Source organism: Eretmochelys imbricata, chromosome 20 (assembly GCF_965152235.1).
Source record: "Eretmochelys imbricata isolate rEreImb1 chromosome 20, rEreImb1.hap1, whole genome shotgun sequence".
NCBI lineage: Eukaryota > Metazoa > Chordata > Testudines > Cheloniidae > Eretmochelys > Eretmochelys imbricata.
The window spans coordinates 2,301,537-2,318,740 of NC_135591.1; the positions used below are offsets into that span (position 1 = coordinate 2,301,537).

The 17,204-nt window shown below is 51.1% G+C and overlaps 1 protein-coding gene across 14 annotated transcripts in view; it reads left to right on the forward strand.

The window, feature by feature from the left end:
* IKZF4 (IKAROS family zinc finger 4) overlaps nucleotides 1-17,204 on the forward strand; it is a 46,513-nt gene that overhangs the window by 18,758 nt on the left and 10,551 nt on the right. For 5 of the 14 annotated variants that reach the window (XM_077838840.1, XM_077838838.1, XM_077838841.1 and 2 more), the window contains 3 exons: nucleotides 5,810-5,914; nucleotides 11,610-11,870; nucleotides 12,086-12,253. In XM_077838840.1, the coding sequence (XP_077694966.1) occupies nucleotides 5,810-5,914; nucleotides 11,610-11,870; nucleotides 12,086-12,253 (534 nt within the window). Of the gene's footprint in view, nucleotides 1-3,738; nucleotides 3,909-5,809; nucleotides 5,915-11,609; nucleotides 11,871-12,085; nucleotides 12,254-17,204 lie in introns of those variants that run through there. The other 9 variants (XM_077838844.1, XM_077838845.1, XM_077838850.1 and 6 more) reach the window with 8 other exon arrangements.

Consider the following 17,204-nt stretch of genomic DNA (forward strand, 5'->3'; position numbering starts at 1 on the left):
TGCTATTGTTTGTTAGAGAGTGTTAAGATTAAATCTGGAGCCATGAAATATTGCGAGGTGTGTGCATGGGGTGAGTTCACCTCTTTGTTGTTGATTGATTGTTACAATCTGTTGGCAACATGAAGGCCCTTTTGGGTGTGGGTGGAGAGAGTGGGTCAGAATGATAGTGTCAGGCCATCAGTGACTTGTGAACACCTCGAGATATAGGCTCAGGAGTGCCAGTGGGTTTCAGAGACTAGAGGGTTGCTGCTGGAAACCTGGTGCCTAGTCTTTGTAGGTGAGAAGTGAATGCTAGCCTGCAGTTCTCTAGTGGGTATGTGTCCATATCATCTTTCAGTTTGAAATTCAGTCTCTGCTCAAGGAAAGCCTTGGATAAGGATAAGGTTTGGGGTAGATTTATCAATTATAAAACCAGAATGGAGCACTGAAGGCATCTGTCTGACCTCTTGCATAGCACAGGCCATAGAGCTTCCCTGAATTCAGATTGTAGATGAAGGTGATAAGCGGATGGAGCTGCATGGGCAGTGACCAAAAGACCTGGACTCCCAGGGGTGAAGGTGGGAAGTGAAGTGCATTAATATAGAGCTTTGGGGCAGAGCCGGGGCTGTTAAACAGGGGTACTGCCACCGGCCAGGATTGGGGTGCACTGACGGAGCTGGGCAAGGAAACTTGAACGGCGTCTGTTTGCATCAGAGTCCTGCCCTCCCTGACTGACAGAGCCCAACGAGCTTGAGTCGGTCGTTGGTTTTTTGTTTTGTTTTTAAGAAAAGAAGCTTCCTCTGATCCCTGGAGGATGAGCGCTGGTGGCTGGATTGTTGGTTTTTGTCAGTGCTGTGCTTTGACTGGGTCTGGGTCGCCGTAAAGCCCTCGGTTCTGGCCACCAGGATGCCCCCTTGTTAAGTCACAAAACGCTTCCGTGAGGAGAGGCCAGCGGCTCGTATGGAACGAGGGTGGGCGCTGGCTGGAAGTGGCTGCTTTGCTAGGTTAGTTCAGTTTCCCACTTGGCAGAGCTGCGTCTCCCTGCTTTGCAGCAGCCGAGTTTGACCATGCCTGGGTGCACTCTGCTCCAAGGTTTGCATTGTCTTGCAAGCTGTTGCTTTCCTTTTCTTTGGGAATTTTCTGGTGAGCCTGGCCCCTCCCCGCCGCCTTTGCAGCAGGTTGCTGTTTGCCCCTGAACTCCATGGAGATGCTGTAGTTCCATAAGAATGCTTGAAATGAAAAGAGAGCAGCTCCGTTGATGTAATTTGAATCCTGCTTGAGCTTAGGGTGCGGGAACTCTGAATTGCAAGCAGCTGCTGGCAGCTTGTCAAGGAATAAAGTAGCGAAGGGACTGATCAAGGAGGGGAGAAGAATTGGAGTCACACAATCAAATTCTCCTCTTCCCTGTGGGGTAGCAAAGCTGTCCAGGTTGGTGTTCGCTTTTTGTCAAGGATGCCCTACACATACTTGCCCTGCAGCCACCTGGTGCAAGAGGGAAGCGTGACCAGAAGGAATTCAGAAGCTGCTTATCGTCCCAGGCTGCGAAGGGATGTGGGCAAGGGACTAAACACACTGGCATACCTAGCAGGAAACCTTTCGCCAGGAAAATGGGAACTAATGATCCAGGGGATCGGGCTCCACCTTCCATTCTTACTGATGCTTTGATACCACATTAGTAGGGGGCGAAAGTCAGGCCCAGTGGAAGCCAGTGGAGTTGTACCTGCTTACACCACATCTAAATTTGGCCCAGAATGCAAGCCCGCAACATGGTGAGTGGCGCGTGGAGCGGTGGCTTCATCAGAAAGTGTCTTTTAAAGTGAGTTTAGTGCCAATGAGAAGTGCCTGATGGTTCGTGCTGGAGACTGAAGTCCTCTAACCCCAAAACGAGAATATTGTGCTCAGCTACAGCATAGACCAAGCCCTGCCCTGAAGGCCCCCTTTGGGGAGTGGGGGAATTTACTCCCATTCAATCTTTGACCTCACAGTTTAGACAGTCTGCAAGGGGGATCCGTGTGATGTTCTCAGCGTTTACCTCTCTGCTAGGAACCAGACCACGAGCCACCCAATCATTTGATTCGCGTCTTGACTAGCCAAGGGTCAGGAATGACTAGAGTTGGTTCAAAAAGAAAAAAACAAAACTAAAACTTGTGCCAAAACTCTCTTCCACAAAAACCGGCTCTGTAATTAAAGGGAAACTTTCACTTGGGAATTTCTGATTTTGTCAGATTTTCAGGCTTTCCTTGGACAACTGAAAAGCTGAAAATGTTTTTTAAGAAAATGGGAACTTTTTGTGGGAAAATTAAAATACAGTTTTTGATCAGCTCTGGTAATGACTCAGTTACTACCAGTCACGGAGGCAGTAAACAACACATATGACATCTGAGTTCCCTGAGGCAACAAATCCTTGGGTTGTGCAGGGAGAGAACACTATCTCCATGGTTTTGAAAAAAAAGTAAGAGCCATTCTCTGTGATTAGGACTCTGCTGTCATGTTACCATCAAACACATGTGCTCTCTGACACTGGGACAGTGGGGTCCTTGCTACCTACTGACACCGTCTTTTTGTCTCGCCTTTTGCCTGAGGTGTTTGCTGGAAGCAGAGAAGTGTGTGTGTGTGTGTGAGGCTGGGGGCATGGGAGCAAGGACTCCTGGGTTCTGTTCCCAAGTTTGCCGCTGATTGTCATCTGGGTGAAAGTAGTTGCTTTTGGTCTCTCTTTGCCTCAGTTTCCCCATCTGTGAAATGGGGATAATAGCATACAGCAGCTAAGTGAGGTTTAATTACTTTGGACAACAGGTGCTATAGACTAGCAAATTGTTATTTTGTGTTGTGTGCAAGACTTATGCACACATTTAGTTAGTGAAGTGTTGCTTTACTCTGCCTGAAGTCTTAAAGCTGGAGGAATTATTTGAGTCAAAAACTCTGAAGAGACGATCAGAAGCCATACACTAGTCCCTCCAAAAAGTAGGTCAAAGGAGTGGGACAAAGCTGCAGTTCTTCTTTGTGTGTGTATTGAAAGGAAACCTGCTAATTCCATTGTGAGTTCCTGGGCCGCTTTGATAGGTGCAGGTGACTTAACCAGAGCAGTTTGCAGGAAGAAGAAAAGGGTTAAAGTCCTCTTGGAGGAGGGGGCACTTGGCTGTCTTGGAGCTCCCCAGGACCCCGGTCGCTTGCCAGGGTCTGGATTGCGTTAAATATTTCCCCACCCATCTTCAATCCATGACTAAGATTTAAAGACACCCTCCCCTCAAAACCCATTACAACAACTGACAGGGCTACCCCAATGTTCTGTCCTTAACTGAATGCTTGGAGGGTGGCTTGTTAGAGGCCTAGTCATGGGTTACGTGTACTAGGAAAACACTCCCTCCCGCCCCCCACCCGTTGTATTTCACGGTACTTTGCCCAGTTGCGTGGCGTGTCCGTGGATTGCAAGGTCCGTGATGGCAGATCTGTAGCTTTGCAGTGTGAGGTGTATTCCCCCCTCTGCAGCATTCAGTCCCTCTTGTGTGGGTTTGGACAATGCTCTGTGCGTGCTGGGTGCCTTGCAGCCATTTCCCGTGGAGACAGGGCTCCAGGGTTAGCACCTCTTTCCCTTAACTGGCTTGTTAAGGGGATGGCCCAGCCTTGCCCTCTGACTGGCTGTGCTATTTTCGGACACGTGCGCCCACCCGCCGAGCAGCCGGGGGGGCGGCGAGCGTGCATCTCTGCAAAAGGGGATGCTGCAGCCCTGAATTCCTGCTAACTATGCCGCTTGACTGTAAAATGACGGCCGTTTCTCTCACTTCCAGGAATCTGCTCTTCCTGGAAGGTGAGTGGCTGAGTTCACCCTACCACTGCCATGCAGACATGCACACACAGCCTGTAGTCCAGTGCTGTTTCCAAGGAGTTGGCTGTGAGAACACTCCAGGGTATCTTCAGCAAGGTAGAATAATGTAAGTGAAATGGGAGGGCTGAGGGGATAACTCCGTGCCATTTCTGTCTCTCTCCACGTTTGGTGTCATTGGAGGTGGGGAGGAAGAAGGGGGTGCGGGTTCTTTAACATGCTGTGCAGAAGAAATATCTTTAGATGGAGATCACGCGATGGGGGGGGGGAGAGGGAAACACTTGACCATTTGAAATGCTACCGCGGGCGTCTGACCAAGGAAGAATGACAAAAAGGCAAATGCTGGCAGGGCTGTGGGAACAGAGCATGGTTCATAATCAGAGGTGCTAAGTGTCTTTAACAGAGATCAGGGTACCCCTGTTCCCCCTCCCCAAAGTGCCTTTTCGGAGAGGCTTTCCGGCTGTAGAATGTACGCTCCGTGCATCTAGTCCAACCGTAACACCTAACTCATGCTGGCAGGGACTGAGCCGATGCTGGGTCCAGCTCTTAGGGTCTGTTAAATCGCTCTGACTGAACCCTGCTGCATCACTGGGTTTCTTAGTGTTGTGTGTGTTTGTCTGAAATTGTCTCGTTAACCTGTCCTAATTCAGAGCTAATATCCATTATCCGTGGTGTGTGGCTTCTGCTGGTGATGCGTGTTGTCTTAGCATGACTCAAACTTTCCAGCAACATCTTATTGAGCCAGTCAAAGCATGGGGGAGAGGATCTGGGGGATCTCAAGCACTCCAACCCAGGGGAACAGAAAATCTCTCTTAAAATATTGCTCCAGGGTGGGGCTAGAGGGGGCAGAAAGCTGCCTGGGGAGTCCCAGCTCAGCGCGGTGGCCGAGTGGTGGTTTGCAGCCCACCACATCACTTCAGAGCATTTATGGTAAATGACTCCCCTTGCCGGCTTGGCCTCCTGATGCAGCATTCCCTCTGCCCCGTCAGACAACGGGGTGAGCTCAACGCTGCGTGTGTTGGGACACGGGTTTATCCAGATGCAGCTATTGAAAACAGTTTTACCATCTGCATTAAAAGTTCACACTGCTACAGCCTTCTTCATCCCAAAGCTTCTCGCCAACCCTGTTCATGCCACACCACTGAGACGCAGCCACTCCTGGGGTGCAGAGCAGCAGCCAGCATGCAACAGCGGTGGGGAGGGGACATTCACTCGTGCACCGCACGTTTGAGCTGCCCCAAAGGTTCTTGCGTGTCTGTTTGCAGCAGGTAGGCTGTTGGCCCGTAAGGGTTTGTCCAAGCAAGAAGCCGTGCTGTGCATCATTAATCACAGGAGGGTGAAGAGCTGAATCTACCCTGCTGGATTGAATTAACCCTGGCCTCCCAGGGCTGATTTTTTGACAGCCACCTTGTTGTGGGAAATGTCCACTCCCAGTTGGTGGTTGCAAACCAGCGTGCATCATGTGCTCGCTCACAGTCCCCGTTGGGCTACAGAAAACAGACCTCCACCTGGGGAGAGCTTCAGCCCGTCTGACTGCTGCCCTGTTGTACTGGCAAAGGGGATCCCGTGGGAGCAGTCCCAAACGCTTGCGTAGCCAGGGGGCCAATACACCTGTGATCCACCTTTCCGCTGCGGCCCGGTGGTCATCCTTGCACATAGATATGTGGATCCTTTCAAGTTTGCTGGGGTTGTCTGTCCACTAACCACTTCACTGCAAAGTAGAACCCAGTTTGCATGGCACCTGGAATGTACCTAGGTCCGTGGCCATCGTATTCTCCCCACATGCACACACCTACCTCCCGGTAAGGAAGGGTTTGTCTTGCTGTGAGCAGCACGCTGGTGTTTGTCTTCTGACAACGAAACGAGAGGTGCCTGAGAGCCAGCCGGAGCCTCTTTCCCGGGCTCCGGGGCTTTGGTTATGAGGGAGATGATTTCACTGACTGAAAGCGATCTTAAAGCTGGCAGGAGCAGCCACATCTCATCTGTGTTCCCTGCTTCTTATTCCCAAAGGTAGTGGGGATTCCTCTCTGGAGAAGGAGTTCAGCTCGGCGATCGTGGGACCCACGGTGAGCACCCCAAACAGCCAGCACTCCTCCCCGAGCCGCTCCCTGAGTGGTGAGTACAGCGTCCCCCTCGCCAGATGCAGCTGGCTCCTCCGGATTAAGGCTGGGCTCTCTGATAGGCCAACCAGGAAGTTTGGTGCAATGAGTTTCCTTTAGAATTTGACTCTTCAAACAGAAGAGGATAAATTCTGACTTCAGTTCTTGTGTTCATAGCCGCAATGGGGTTACTTACCTGAGCTACGGGCCTCTCTGCCTTGAGATTTAAAGTCACCTGTGTGTAACCCTGCCCTGCTAAATTCCATACTCCCCAAATAAGCGTCATTTGTTTGTTTGGCCCAGAACCAAAACAGCTGCGTGCTCCCGCCTCTGTTAACAGGAGAGGAGTTTGCGCGGGGTGGGGGGAGAATAAACCCCAGGGGCTGCATAGTAACGAAGTGCTCATTGCAACCACCAGGTCGATGCATGGGAAATGGAACAGGGCCACCTCTCTGTTACCCTCTCAAAGGGAGTTGGGGCCGGCGTGGAGTTGGTGGTGATGAGGCTCTCTGCGTTCACATCCAGCAGAGAGTGGGCACTGTGTGTCTAGAGCCGTGTTGCAGCTGGGAGCGTGTGTTAGCAGGAGCGGGATTGTTCTGGGGCGACGGTAGGGTTCTGAAAGCTGCTGAGCATGTTGAAATGGACCTCTCCAGCTCGAGACCGACGCATGCGCCCCTCTCCAGACAAGTGGTTAAAAGAGCTTGCACTGTCTGAGACCAGACCTCGGCATGAGAACATGACTCTGGACACAGCTCCTGTGCATCTGGAGCCGTGCGTAGGGCTCCCTCCTAGCCCAGCTGGCTGAGCAAGGTATCTGGAAGTCCAGCAACATGCAGGGCCAGGTTGGTGAAGGGATGGGCAAAGCAGTAAGGTTAGGAAGGGCAGCTCTCAAGTGGCACTGACACATGCTGGTAGGGCTGGTGAACATTAAATCTTAACCTCGAGCCTAGGAGACGGAACGAGCCGGAAAATCGAAGGCGTATGCCGTCTTAACGCCAGCCATGACCGATGATTTGCAACCTCTGATCACCTGAGATTGCAGGCGTCGTCAAGTCGATCCAGTTCCAGCACACTCTGGAAACGTTCTCCCCCTCCTTCGTGGAACTTTAACGTCACAGCCTGGAGTCGCATTGGCGTGGCCCAATAAAGGCTTGTCTGTGTCAAGCTGCTGCTTTGGTGGACTATCCCATGATGTGAGAGTGGCTAGGATGAGTGATGAGCCAGGCTGGGGTGGGAAGGAGCAATGGGGTTTGGACGCCCTTCCGATTGAAAGTTTGTAAGGTGAAACATTTCAGCTCCGTCTCTGCATTGCAACTGAAATCTTTCTCCACGGTCCAAAGATGAATTAAGCTGCTTTTTAAAATACATTTCAGAGCCCACATCAGTAAAATAGGCAGGTCTGATTTCAGAATTGCCCCCGAAATCCTCCATCTACTCGCCCACCCTTCACTGCAGTGATTGCTGAGAAATGTAATGTGTCACTTGCATGTCAAAAATGGCATGACCCTAGGACAAGTGGAACTTAGCAAGGCTGATGTAGGCTTCAATTGTAAACATGCTATTTACATCACAGGCTTCCGGGGCAGGGGCCGAGTCTCCCTACAGCTCGTACAGCACTGTTATCCCTTTAATAAAATAGCATTAAAGCAAGAGAACCGAGAACTGATTCCTGGTCCGCTTGCAAGCCCTGAGTTCAGTCCTCCCCCAAACTGAAACTGAACGGGTAACATCGTTCGCTCTGATCTCTCCTCTCTCTCCTGTAAGCTCGGAATTTCCTTTCCATAAAAGAGAAATTGCTACATAGTTCACCCACTTTCAGCACGTGCTTCCATTAGCTCCCAGATGCTTGGATCTGGAGGCTGCCCTAAGGGTTCTAGGACAAGTTAGACCCAAAGCAGTAAGGTTGCACGAGGGTGAATTAGCCCTAGTCTGTTCCCTTTTCTCTGCTATTATTTCGCATGTGGCTCTTGTTCTGTAATAATGTTTAGAAGGCCCCCTCAAAGAATCAGATTTTAGGTCTCAGGCAGGAAATCCCAGAGAGACGCTCAACTTTTCACTTGGGCATAAGCAGAGAGAATCCAACCCATGGACCGACCTAAAGAAAAAGAGAGCTCTCTTCCCATTTAACAGAGGGATGCTGGTGATGGTATTGCTCCTGATCTGACTTGACTTCACAGCTGGTTCATCCAGCGAGCATTGTGCCCCAGAGGAGCGGGAATATTATATAACCTGCCGTGCCAGCAGAGAATCGCGCTCCAGCGATAATGGACCCCGCATTGGTTCTGAAAGGAGAATGGCAGAACAATAGTCAGCCTCCCTCTGCCCAGAAAGAAAATAAGTCCTCGGGGGGGGGATAGAAAAAATCAAAGTGCAGCAAACATCCGCGTATCCGGGCAGCTCCTGCCAAGGGAGAGGAGCTTTTCACTTCGTGTTTGTGCACAGAGGCGTCCGGTCGTGCTGTGTCTCCAGGATGCACCCAGTGGAATGTGGTGTTTTTTGAACTTTGTGCTTTTCCCTCAAGAAAGCGTTTCAGCCTTAGAGTCGATCCCAGCCAACTTCCAGCAGCAGGCTTGACCGGTGGCATGCCAGGCAATCTGCTATTGCCCAAGTCCGAGCAGAAGCTTTGTTCCTCTCTCCAAGAAATTTTTGGGAAACAGCGTTGTCCATTAGCTACAGCGGGGACTGGAAAGCCAGAGTCCAGCTCAGCCACTGACCTAAAGCAACCTCAAATGAGCCCCTTCTACTCTTCATTCCTCCATTTCCCGCATCTGTGAAAGCGGGCCTTCTATATCACTTGGAGATCCTTAGGTGAAAGGCACCAGAGATGTGCAGAGGGAATGTAGCATTCACCATCCTTCTTCAGACAGTCCAAGCAGCTGCCTTGCTTGCACTTGGGCCACAGAGTGCAGGCGACCGAGTCCTACAACGTGTCCTGTTGTGAGCCACCCGCTCACTGGGAAGGCAGTAGGGACCAGTCACTTCCAGACAGCAGTTTGGATTCACTTATCTCCAGCATGTGGGAAGCGAGGTTGCTGAAGAATGTCAGTGCTGAGCCTGTGGTCCAGGAGGTCACCTAACAGCCATCTCACCTGCCACACTGAAGGGCCGTGAAAACCTGCAACATCCCAGCCAATGCACCCTGAAGGAACATGCGTGCCCTGCCCCAAATCCAAAAATTGGTTCATTATTAAGGCTCTAATCCCATTGACCGGTTGATAGTCAAATCACTGTCCTCTTTTGTTGAATCACAGCACTAAATCCATGCCGAGCTCTTCAAAGTATGTTGCACACGTTAACTGAACCCCTCAGGCAATAGGTAAGAATTGTCCCTGTTGCACAAGGACATGGCTTGCATTGCTCCTTGGGGTGGTGTCCGCATCAAACCTGGGATCAGCCCTCTGGAGTTCATGGTGACTAGTCCCACATCCAGCCCTCACACCCATCTCCAGAAGGCAACACGGGCTCTGTGAGGGAATCCAAACATCAGTTACCCTCCAAGCGGGAGAAAAGCCCCTCTGTTTGTTTGTAATCTGAAGTTCAGACCTGTCAATTTCCTGGCATGCTGAGAGATCAGGAACAGCCACATCTGGTACATTTAAATGGAAGAAATAGGACTCTGATATCTGAAAGAAGGCAGTTAAGATTCTATGTGGCTTAGTGGTGGTCTTCCCTCCCATGGGGGTGACCTGTTCAGTTCCCCGTCTCTCACTGGCCCACCCCAGCCCTTGCAGGAGCGCTAGGAAAACGGCTTGGGGGGAGCTCCATTACAAAGAAGCAGCTCTTGCTGTCTAAAGAGCAGCATCAGGAATCCCCGGAGGGAATTCCCTCTAGTTCTTGGCTGATGGGGATGGCTTAAAACAGCAGGAAACTTCTAAACTGAGTCATGCACAGACCTTCCTCTCCAGGTGAAACACACTTCACGTGAGGCTAACGACACCCAGATGGAGACGCTGTGTCTTGTTAAGGGTGTGACTAGTGTTAATGAACTGAGGTGCTCTCTTCCATCTCGTCAGGCACTCTGAAAACCACCTGTCCCAGGATGGGCTGAAAGCACCAAAGATCTGGAGAGAAATGCTCAGAAACTGTTCAGGAAGGAGCAGGCTGGGGACAGGGAGACCCAGGCCTTCCTCTGCCCACCAGGCTCTAGCTTGCTCTCAACAAAATAAGCAGGGAGCTATCGCTGTCCAGTTGCCTTGTGTCTTCTGAAGGACTGTTTGATCTGTGGCATTCCACAGATCATTAGAATAGCTGGGAATGTAGGTCACGGCTGGCACCGCCGTTCTGATTTCCAGTCTCGGCCTGTGATGCTGGAGAAGCGAAGAAAGGTAGCAACCAGGAGACGCGTGCACAGACGCAGCTTGCAACCGGGGGGGCTGGGAAATGCGCTGGAGATCAGGCACACTGTGCGTTAGAAACCCCCCAAACCGTGCTGTATAGATTACCTTGGCAGCAACAAAGAGCCAGGCAGATCAGTACGGCTAACTGTCCCCATAAACCTCTGTGGCCAGCACTCTCCTCCTCATTCCCTCAGGGTGAGGGGCAGGGGTGTACAGTGTAGCCCCACTTCCAGAAGTGCTCTCATGCAGCAGGATCCCTTTCCATGGCCCCAGCCCTTCTCCCTCTTGGTTCTGAAAGTGTATTTCACTAGCCCCTGGCCAGTCTGGCCAGCCACCATTTGTAGACCTCTCCTCCATAATGGCCCGCACCATTCATGTGTCTTTCCCCGGCTTACCACAACGCGCCTTTTTTCCAGAGGCTCTGGATTGTTCCAAGACCTTTTTAGTAACCCAGGGCCCTATTGCAGAGCATCTACCATTGTAGCTACCTAGTACCCCCACTGGGTATGTCTGCATCCATGTTCCCTTTCGTTGTTCATGTTAGTGTCGTGGGGCTGCTCACACTCTTGTCAACTTTCAGGGAATTGCCACTTGAATTGCAGAGTTCCCTTGCGAGTGTGACATTAACGCAAAGCGCTACATGAATGTCCCATGCAGGACACGTGCATTTCAAGGCCTGCTCTGACAGCTTGGCCGTCCCTAGTGGGAAAGTGGAGCGTTTGGCTTCAGGCGCTCGGTGCATGGCCTTGCTCCCTTTTCCTACTTTTAACTATGTGATGGATCGCGTGCCATACAAGTTTAAATGACACAAGCCATCCCTTCATTCTCATGCAAATGTTCTGGGGTGATGTGATTTTGCTGGCTCTGCCATGCGGCTGCCCAGCAAAGCTCTCGTTCCACTGCCAGCACGCAGACGTGGTGTCTTGCCCGGTGACTGCTCTCGGAACCCATAGTCTTCCGCTTCTTCTCGAGTGACCCTTCTCAACCCGGCAATGGTCTCTCAGCACTACTTGCCAGCCCTGACTATCGAAAACAGAGAAGTTTCTTGTTCCATCTGGCCACTTTCCTGTTGTGTTTCTACTTGTTGTCTCGTGATTCTTGGCTCCCATGAGCCATCGTTTCTTTAATGTCCTGCGATGGGAGGTTGCTGAGTTTTCCTGTGGAAATTGGAGCAATCTAGGCAGTACCATGGGGAGCGATGTCCTTATGCACCCTTAACCAGTTGTGTTGCTGCCAAGCAACTCATTTAACTTTCTTCCCTGTTTTCTTTGCCATGACTCACAGAATGTCAGTGATATTAGTTGTTTTAAATGGCCTATTGAGTGTGTTCCATTCACTGTATATTTATGTATTGTCCCTCCCATCCCCCTGCAGCAAACTCTATCAAGGTGGAAATGTACAGTGATGAAGAAGCCAGCAGGCTGCTGTCACAGGACGACCGCCTCATCGAGAAAGAGGACAGCGTGATTGTGGAGGACTCCCTCTCTGAGCCCCTGGGGTACTGTGATGGCACAGGGCAGGAGCCTCACTCTCCTGGCGGCATCCGGCTACCCAATGGCAAGCTGAAATGTGACATCTGCGGAATGGTGTGTATCGGCCCCAACGTGCTGATGGTGCACAAACGGAGCCACACGGGTAGGTGGTCGGGGCAGAGATGCTCAGGACTGAATGGGCTGTGGGCACTTAACAGTGCTCCCACCTAGAGGGGCTGGGGGGGGGGGGCGGGATGTGTTCCCTGCCGGGCTGTCAGTCTGACCCCCCTCACCCAGCATGACATTTCAGGGCAAACATGAAGGTTTTCGTAACCCGCCCTGCAGGGGCAGGTGTCTCACGAGCTGCTTGCGTTTCAGGAGAGAGACCGTTCCACTGCAACCAGTGTGGAGCCTCCTTCACCCAGAAGGGGAACCTCCTGCGGCACATCAAACTGCACTCTGGCGAGAAGCCCTTCAAATGTCCCTTCTGCAACTACGCCTGCCGCCGGAGAGACGCGCTCACCGGCCACCTCCGCACACACTCAGGTGGGTAGCTCGCGGGGCAGGACTCCTGGGTTCCATCTAGCCTAGTCTGCTCCCCCATCACCAGAGTGTCCGAGCACCTCCCAGTGATCAGTGTATCTCTCCACACCACCTCCCTGCTGCGAGGGAGGGAAGTGCTGTTGTTCACAGAGGGGAACTGAGATCCAAAGAGAGTAAGAGCCTCGCCCATGATCACACAGGGACTTGAACCCATGTCCCAGGCTGGCGCTTGAACCGCTGGCCCAGCCTTCCTCTTGTGTCGGCCTGTCTTCCCAACTGGCTCCATGGCTTTGAGTGAGTCACTTTGTGTCTCTGCCTCAGTCCGCTGAGCCGGTGAGTTTGGTGCAGTGGGAGCCCCGCTGGTGTCTTGCCAAGAGTCTGGGAACTTCCCGGCCGCACCTCTAGACTGCAGAGGAGAGCCCCCGGGATTGCCTTCATGTTGTTCATGCTGGCGTCCTCGCTCTGGCTCCTACCAGCTGCAGGTGCTGGGTTGGCCCTATCCAGTGGAAACAAGCCGCTGGGGTTTTCTGTTGGTGTTTTGACAGTGTCCTTTTCAATGTGGCATTTGAGATGGGGCTTTTCCCCTTTGGTTCCATGATGTAACAGCTGGCTGAGAGGGCGTGGGGTGGGAGTGAAAGATACCAGTTCCCTCAGAGCTCCGCTCATTTTCCTTTGACTTGTGTGCAGGAGTGTCTGTGGGGTTTTAAAGTTCACACAGGTGTTTGAAGCCATCTGTGACGCTCTCCCATTTAACCTTTTGAGTGCCAAAGGGAAACAGGAGTCTCGTGTGCCAGCTTCCTTCTCTTTTCTCTTCTTTTCTCTTCAAGGGGGCTGCAAAAAGCAACCTCTGCAGGAACTTTTCTGATCGGGGTCTTGCCCGGGGTCCTTTACTGAGCTGCCACAGAACTCTTTCCCTTCCATGGCATTGACGGAGAGCCCTGATTATCTTAACATCCCCACGCCAGGGGCCTCATGTTGCAGCCCCCAAGCTTTCCTTTCACTGGGGCTGGGGGCTTTGTCTCCCCATCTTTTGGGAACCTGTCAGGTTCCATTGGTGACTTGCCTGAAGATGCCAAAGGGGCATCTGAGAAACGTGAGGCACCAGCAACCCCAGAGCAGGAACCCCCGCCCAGGGACTGATCTCTGATTAACCCACGACTGGCTGCATTTCAGTGCTCTATCTGTGGTGGGTTTTACAGCAAGTTAGTGGGTTTGAGCCTGTTGCATCTCTGGATGTTTCTGCAGGACAGGGAACAGACTCTGGTGTCTCTGCGTAAACCGTAACTGAGCAAAACGAAGTCAACTTGCTGGTGAAACGCTGGACTGAATGTGGCGGACGTTTCTATTGTAACGATTCTTTTCTGACCATCTTGACGCTGTACTTGGTCGGTTTCACCCACCAGCATGAAGTGAGATTAGTGTCTTACGGCTGCAGGGATAACAGGGAGCCAGTAACAAGAAGATCCTTTCCCCCAGACCGTCCCCGCCAAAAAAATTAAATAAAAATAAAATAAGTCAATGGCTGGGAGCAGAAACCTTAATGAGCCTCATTCCAGAGGGAGCAAAGAGCCTGTCTGGTTTATCCAGGCTCATTTGGAGGTTGAGAAAAGCCAGGCAGCAGCAAGAGCTCTCTTCTCTGCTCCCAGACCGCTGTACAATGCCAGGGCTGGCTGAGCTGCGGCCTGTTTGCCTTGATGCCTTCATCATCCTGAAGAGGCCTTCAGTCTACAGCAATCAACACCAGCTGTTGCCTTCCCTTCCAGCCCCAGCTTCTCCTGGTTGTTCATGGCGACAGCTAGTAATGACGGCTCCGCTCGATCTGCTAGGGAGCAGGCTGGGAGGTACCTGCCAAGCTCAGCACCAGCTGAGTTCCATCTTACCTGGTGCTGTTTGTTTCCGAACAGGGGAAGAGTTACAAAAATGGGACTTAAAAATAGCAGAACAGAGTGCTTTGACACTTGCTCTGTGTGTGTGTCGCAGCCCGAGCAGGTCTCTCTGTTGTCCCTGAGGGGGGGCTGCTAACAAGCAGCTTCAGAAAGGCTCAGTAAGTGCAGTATTTTGGCGAGAGAGTGGAGCACAGGAATTGCCATACAGGACCAGACCTGTGGTCCTTGTTTAAACTGATACCCTGTCTCCAGCAGTGGCCAGGGCCACTTGGTTCAGGGAATCCACTAGTGGACAATTACAGAATAATTTTGCCCTTGAGGGAGGTTACTGCCTGAGTGGCTGGCATATGCCCTGAAGCATGAGGGTTCCTGTTTGTCTTATTTTCTCTGTTGTACCTGGAAGGTCTCATTATCTATATGAATGTTTTTGTTTTAGTTCTCTAAGCTCTTGGCCTTAGTGATACGTTGGGGCAGTGAGTTCCATAGGTTGGTTTTTGCATTGCTATTACTAGCAGGACAGTGGGGTGGGAGGAGGTATTGTTTCATATTCTCTGTGTATATATAAAGTCTGCTGCAGTTTCCACGGTATGCATCAGATGAAGTGAGCTGTAGCTCACGAAAGCTCATGCTCAAATAAATTGGTTAGTCTCTAAGGTGCCACAAGTACTCCTTTTCTTTTTGCGAATACAGACTAACACGGCTGTTACTCTGAAACCTGTCTTTTTGCATTGTGTCACTCAGCCCCATTTTGGGAGCTGGGTGTGCATAAAGGTGAAATGACCAGCCTTAACCAGTTGCATCTTGTAGCGTGTGGCTGTGAATTAGGCCCCTGGCAAGGGATCCAGCAGTTGGCTTGGCTCCATGGGTCATGTTGGCTCTGAGCTTTGCACTGCGAGCACCAAGGCTCTCATCTGTTCTCCTTAACGTGAACATGACGCGTGTGAAAAGGAGCCAGTTGCCCTGGCTGTTCCCTGGCAACATGCAGGTAGAAGCAGGGCAAAGGGTCCATCCCTGTTCTAGGCCATGCCTCCTCTTAAGCAAAGACTCGCCAAACATCCCCAGTTAGATGCTAGACAGATCAGCCATTCAAGTCGGAGAGGGTGGCTACTTCACGTCTCCCCTGAGACTATCCATTGATGGTAAGGTTTTGTCCTGCCACTCATGCACTTTCCACGTCAAACAGATTGGCAGTAGCAGAGTCCCTCGTGACGTTCTTGTCGTGAAGGCAGGATTCAAACCCATGTCTCCTTCCTGTGCTTCAGAGGCCAGCTGGTGCAGTTGCAGGGCTGCACTCGTGGCACAGGAAGGGTCCCTTAGAGCCTTAGTTCTTCTTGTATCAGGCATGGAAATAGGACAGGCCCTGGTCTGGTTTAGAATAGCAAACATGAATCTTTAGAACACCTAATTATTAATAAAAAGTCTTGTCAGTGTGTGGATTTCTCAGCCACAGAAAGGGGGCTGTCCTGCCTTCCTGGAAAGGAACTGGGGGCTGGTTTTCCTCCCACCCCCTTGGCTAAAGGCATGTGCGTTTCATGCTGTCCCCCTTGGGCATGCCCAGGCTGTAGTCTCTGAAGATAAGCTGTCCAAAAGAGTGAGGTTTTAAAATCTAGATCAAACGTGCCGCGTCGTTCTGAAACAGATCAGAAGCCGCATCCCACGCATGGGACAGCTGTGATGAGACTCCCATCCCTGGAGACCGCCTTCTGTTTTAGCGTTTGCTGCTCCTCACGGAGCCTGTGTTCACATGAGAGCTTTTCCTGAAGAAACCCCCTGCCCCCCTCAGGATTTTGAGAGACTGGACAGTCAAAATAACCCCCTTACTTTCTTGAAATCGTTACACTGCGTTCGCTTGCCACCAGCCCTGCTTTAGGTGCTTTACAGATGATTGAACGAGAGCTGGTCCCCGGCCAAAAGAGCGTTCAGTCCATGACCGATGAAAGCAAGGGTGGCGGGAGGGAGGCTCTATGCCCAGCAGTCCTGTAAAGTAGGTAAGTGGTACTGAACCTGTTTTTCAGCTGCGTAAACTGAGGAAGAGAAATGAAGTGACTTGTCACAAAGCCAATGAGTGGAAGACCTGGAAATAGAACCCAGAAATCCAGTTCTCTAACCATTACATCATTCTGCCTCTTTGTCACAAATTCCCCCCATGTGACCATAGAGTGATACTTATTCTCTACTCGGGTGAAGGCTGGTCCCAGGAGAGTAAGCGGCTGATACTGGACAGAGCCGAGGTACGTTAGCAAGGGTGTGTGAGGAGGCTCAGCCCAGGAAATAACAGGTTTGTGCTCCGAGACTGTACCAGTGTTGTGGCAAATGAATGCTGAAACCCAGACTCCTTTGCAAACAGGAGCTGGTCTGGGTCATGTGTGTTCTGCCATCACTTTGTGAAGAACTGGGAGCGGTCTGTCCAGAGCACCCTGCAATACAGGCCAGGTCAGCAGAGAGAGGAAAGAGTTGGATCTAAGGGCAGATTCCCCCAGAAGGGAAAATTAACTGTGGGGCTTTTCATCCTGGAGCTTCAAAACTCTGGCCTAAAAAACCTAACTCAAGACCCCAGCCTGGTTTTCAAAAGATTTTTGTGAAGCCAAAAGATTTTTGTGAAGCCATAAATGCAGATTAAAAACAAACAAACCAAGCCAGTCAGGGATCTATTTTACATAAGAGCTTTGAGAGCACTAGACTAATGAGAGGCAATGCAACTTTTAGTCAAGTCACTAGCATCTAAATAGCTAAAGATTTGGGAAATAAATTCATGTTTCTAACACAAAGTTGTCTGTCTGTGGTTGCAGACTACATTAGCCGGTCTCCCTCGCGGCTGGGTTAAACAGATTTTTAGTTGCTGTATGAAAATAATGCTGTTTAGTTGGGGAGGAAGGAAGGGGTTTACAGCTGCAATCAACTCCTCCGAAGTGATTTATAAGTAGGTGTTTTCAGGCTGAAAATAACACTGACGTCTTAGGTCCAGTAGCCTGGACTGAGGTTTGATCCAGCACTGAAGCTGGGGAAATCAGAGAGGAAGCCAAGTGTGGCGATGACACTTGCTTTCTCATTGTGTAGGGCATTAACAA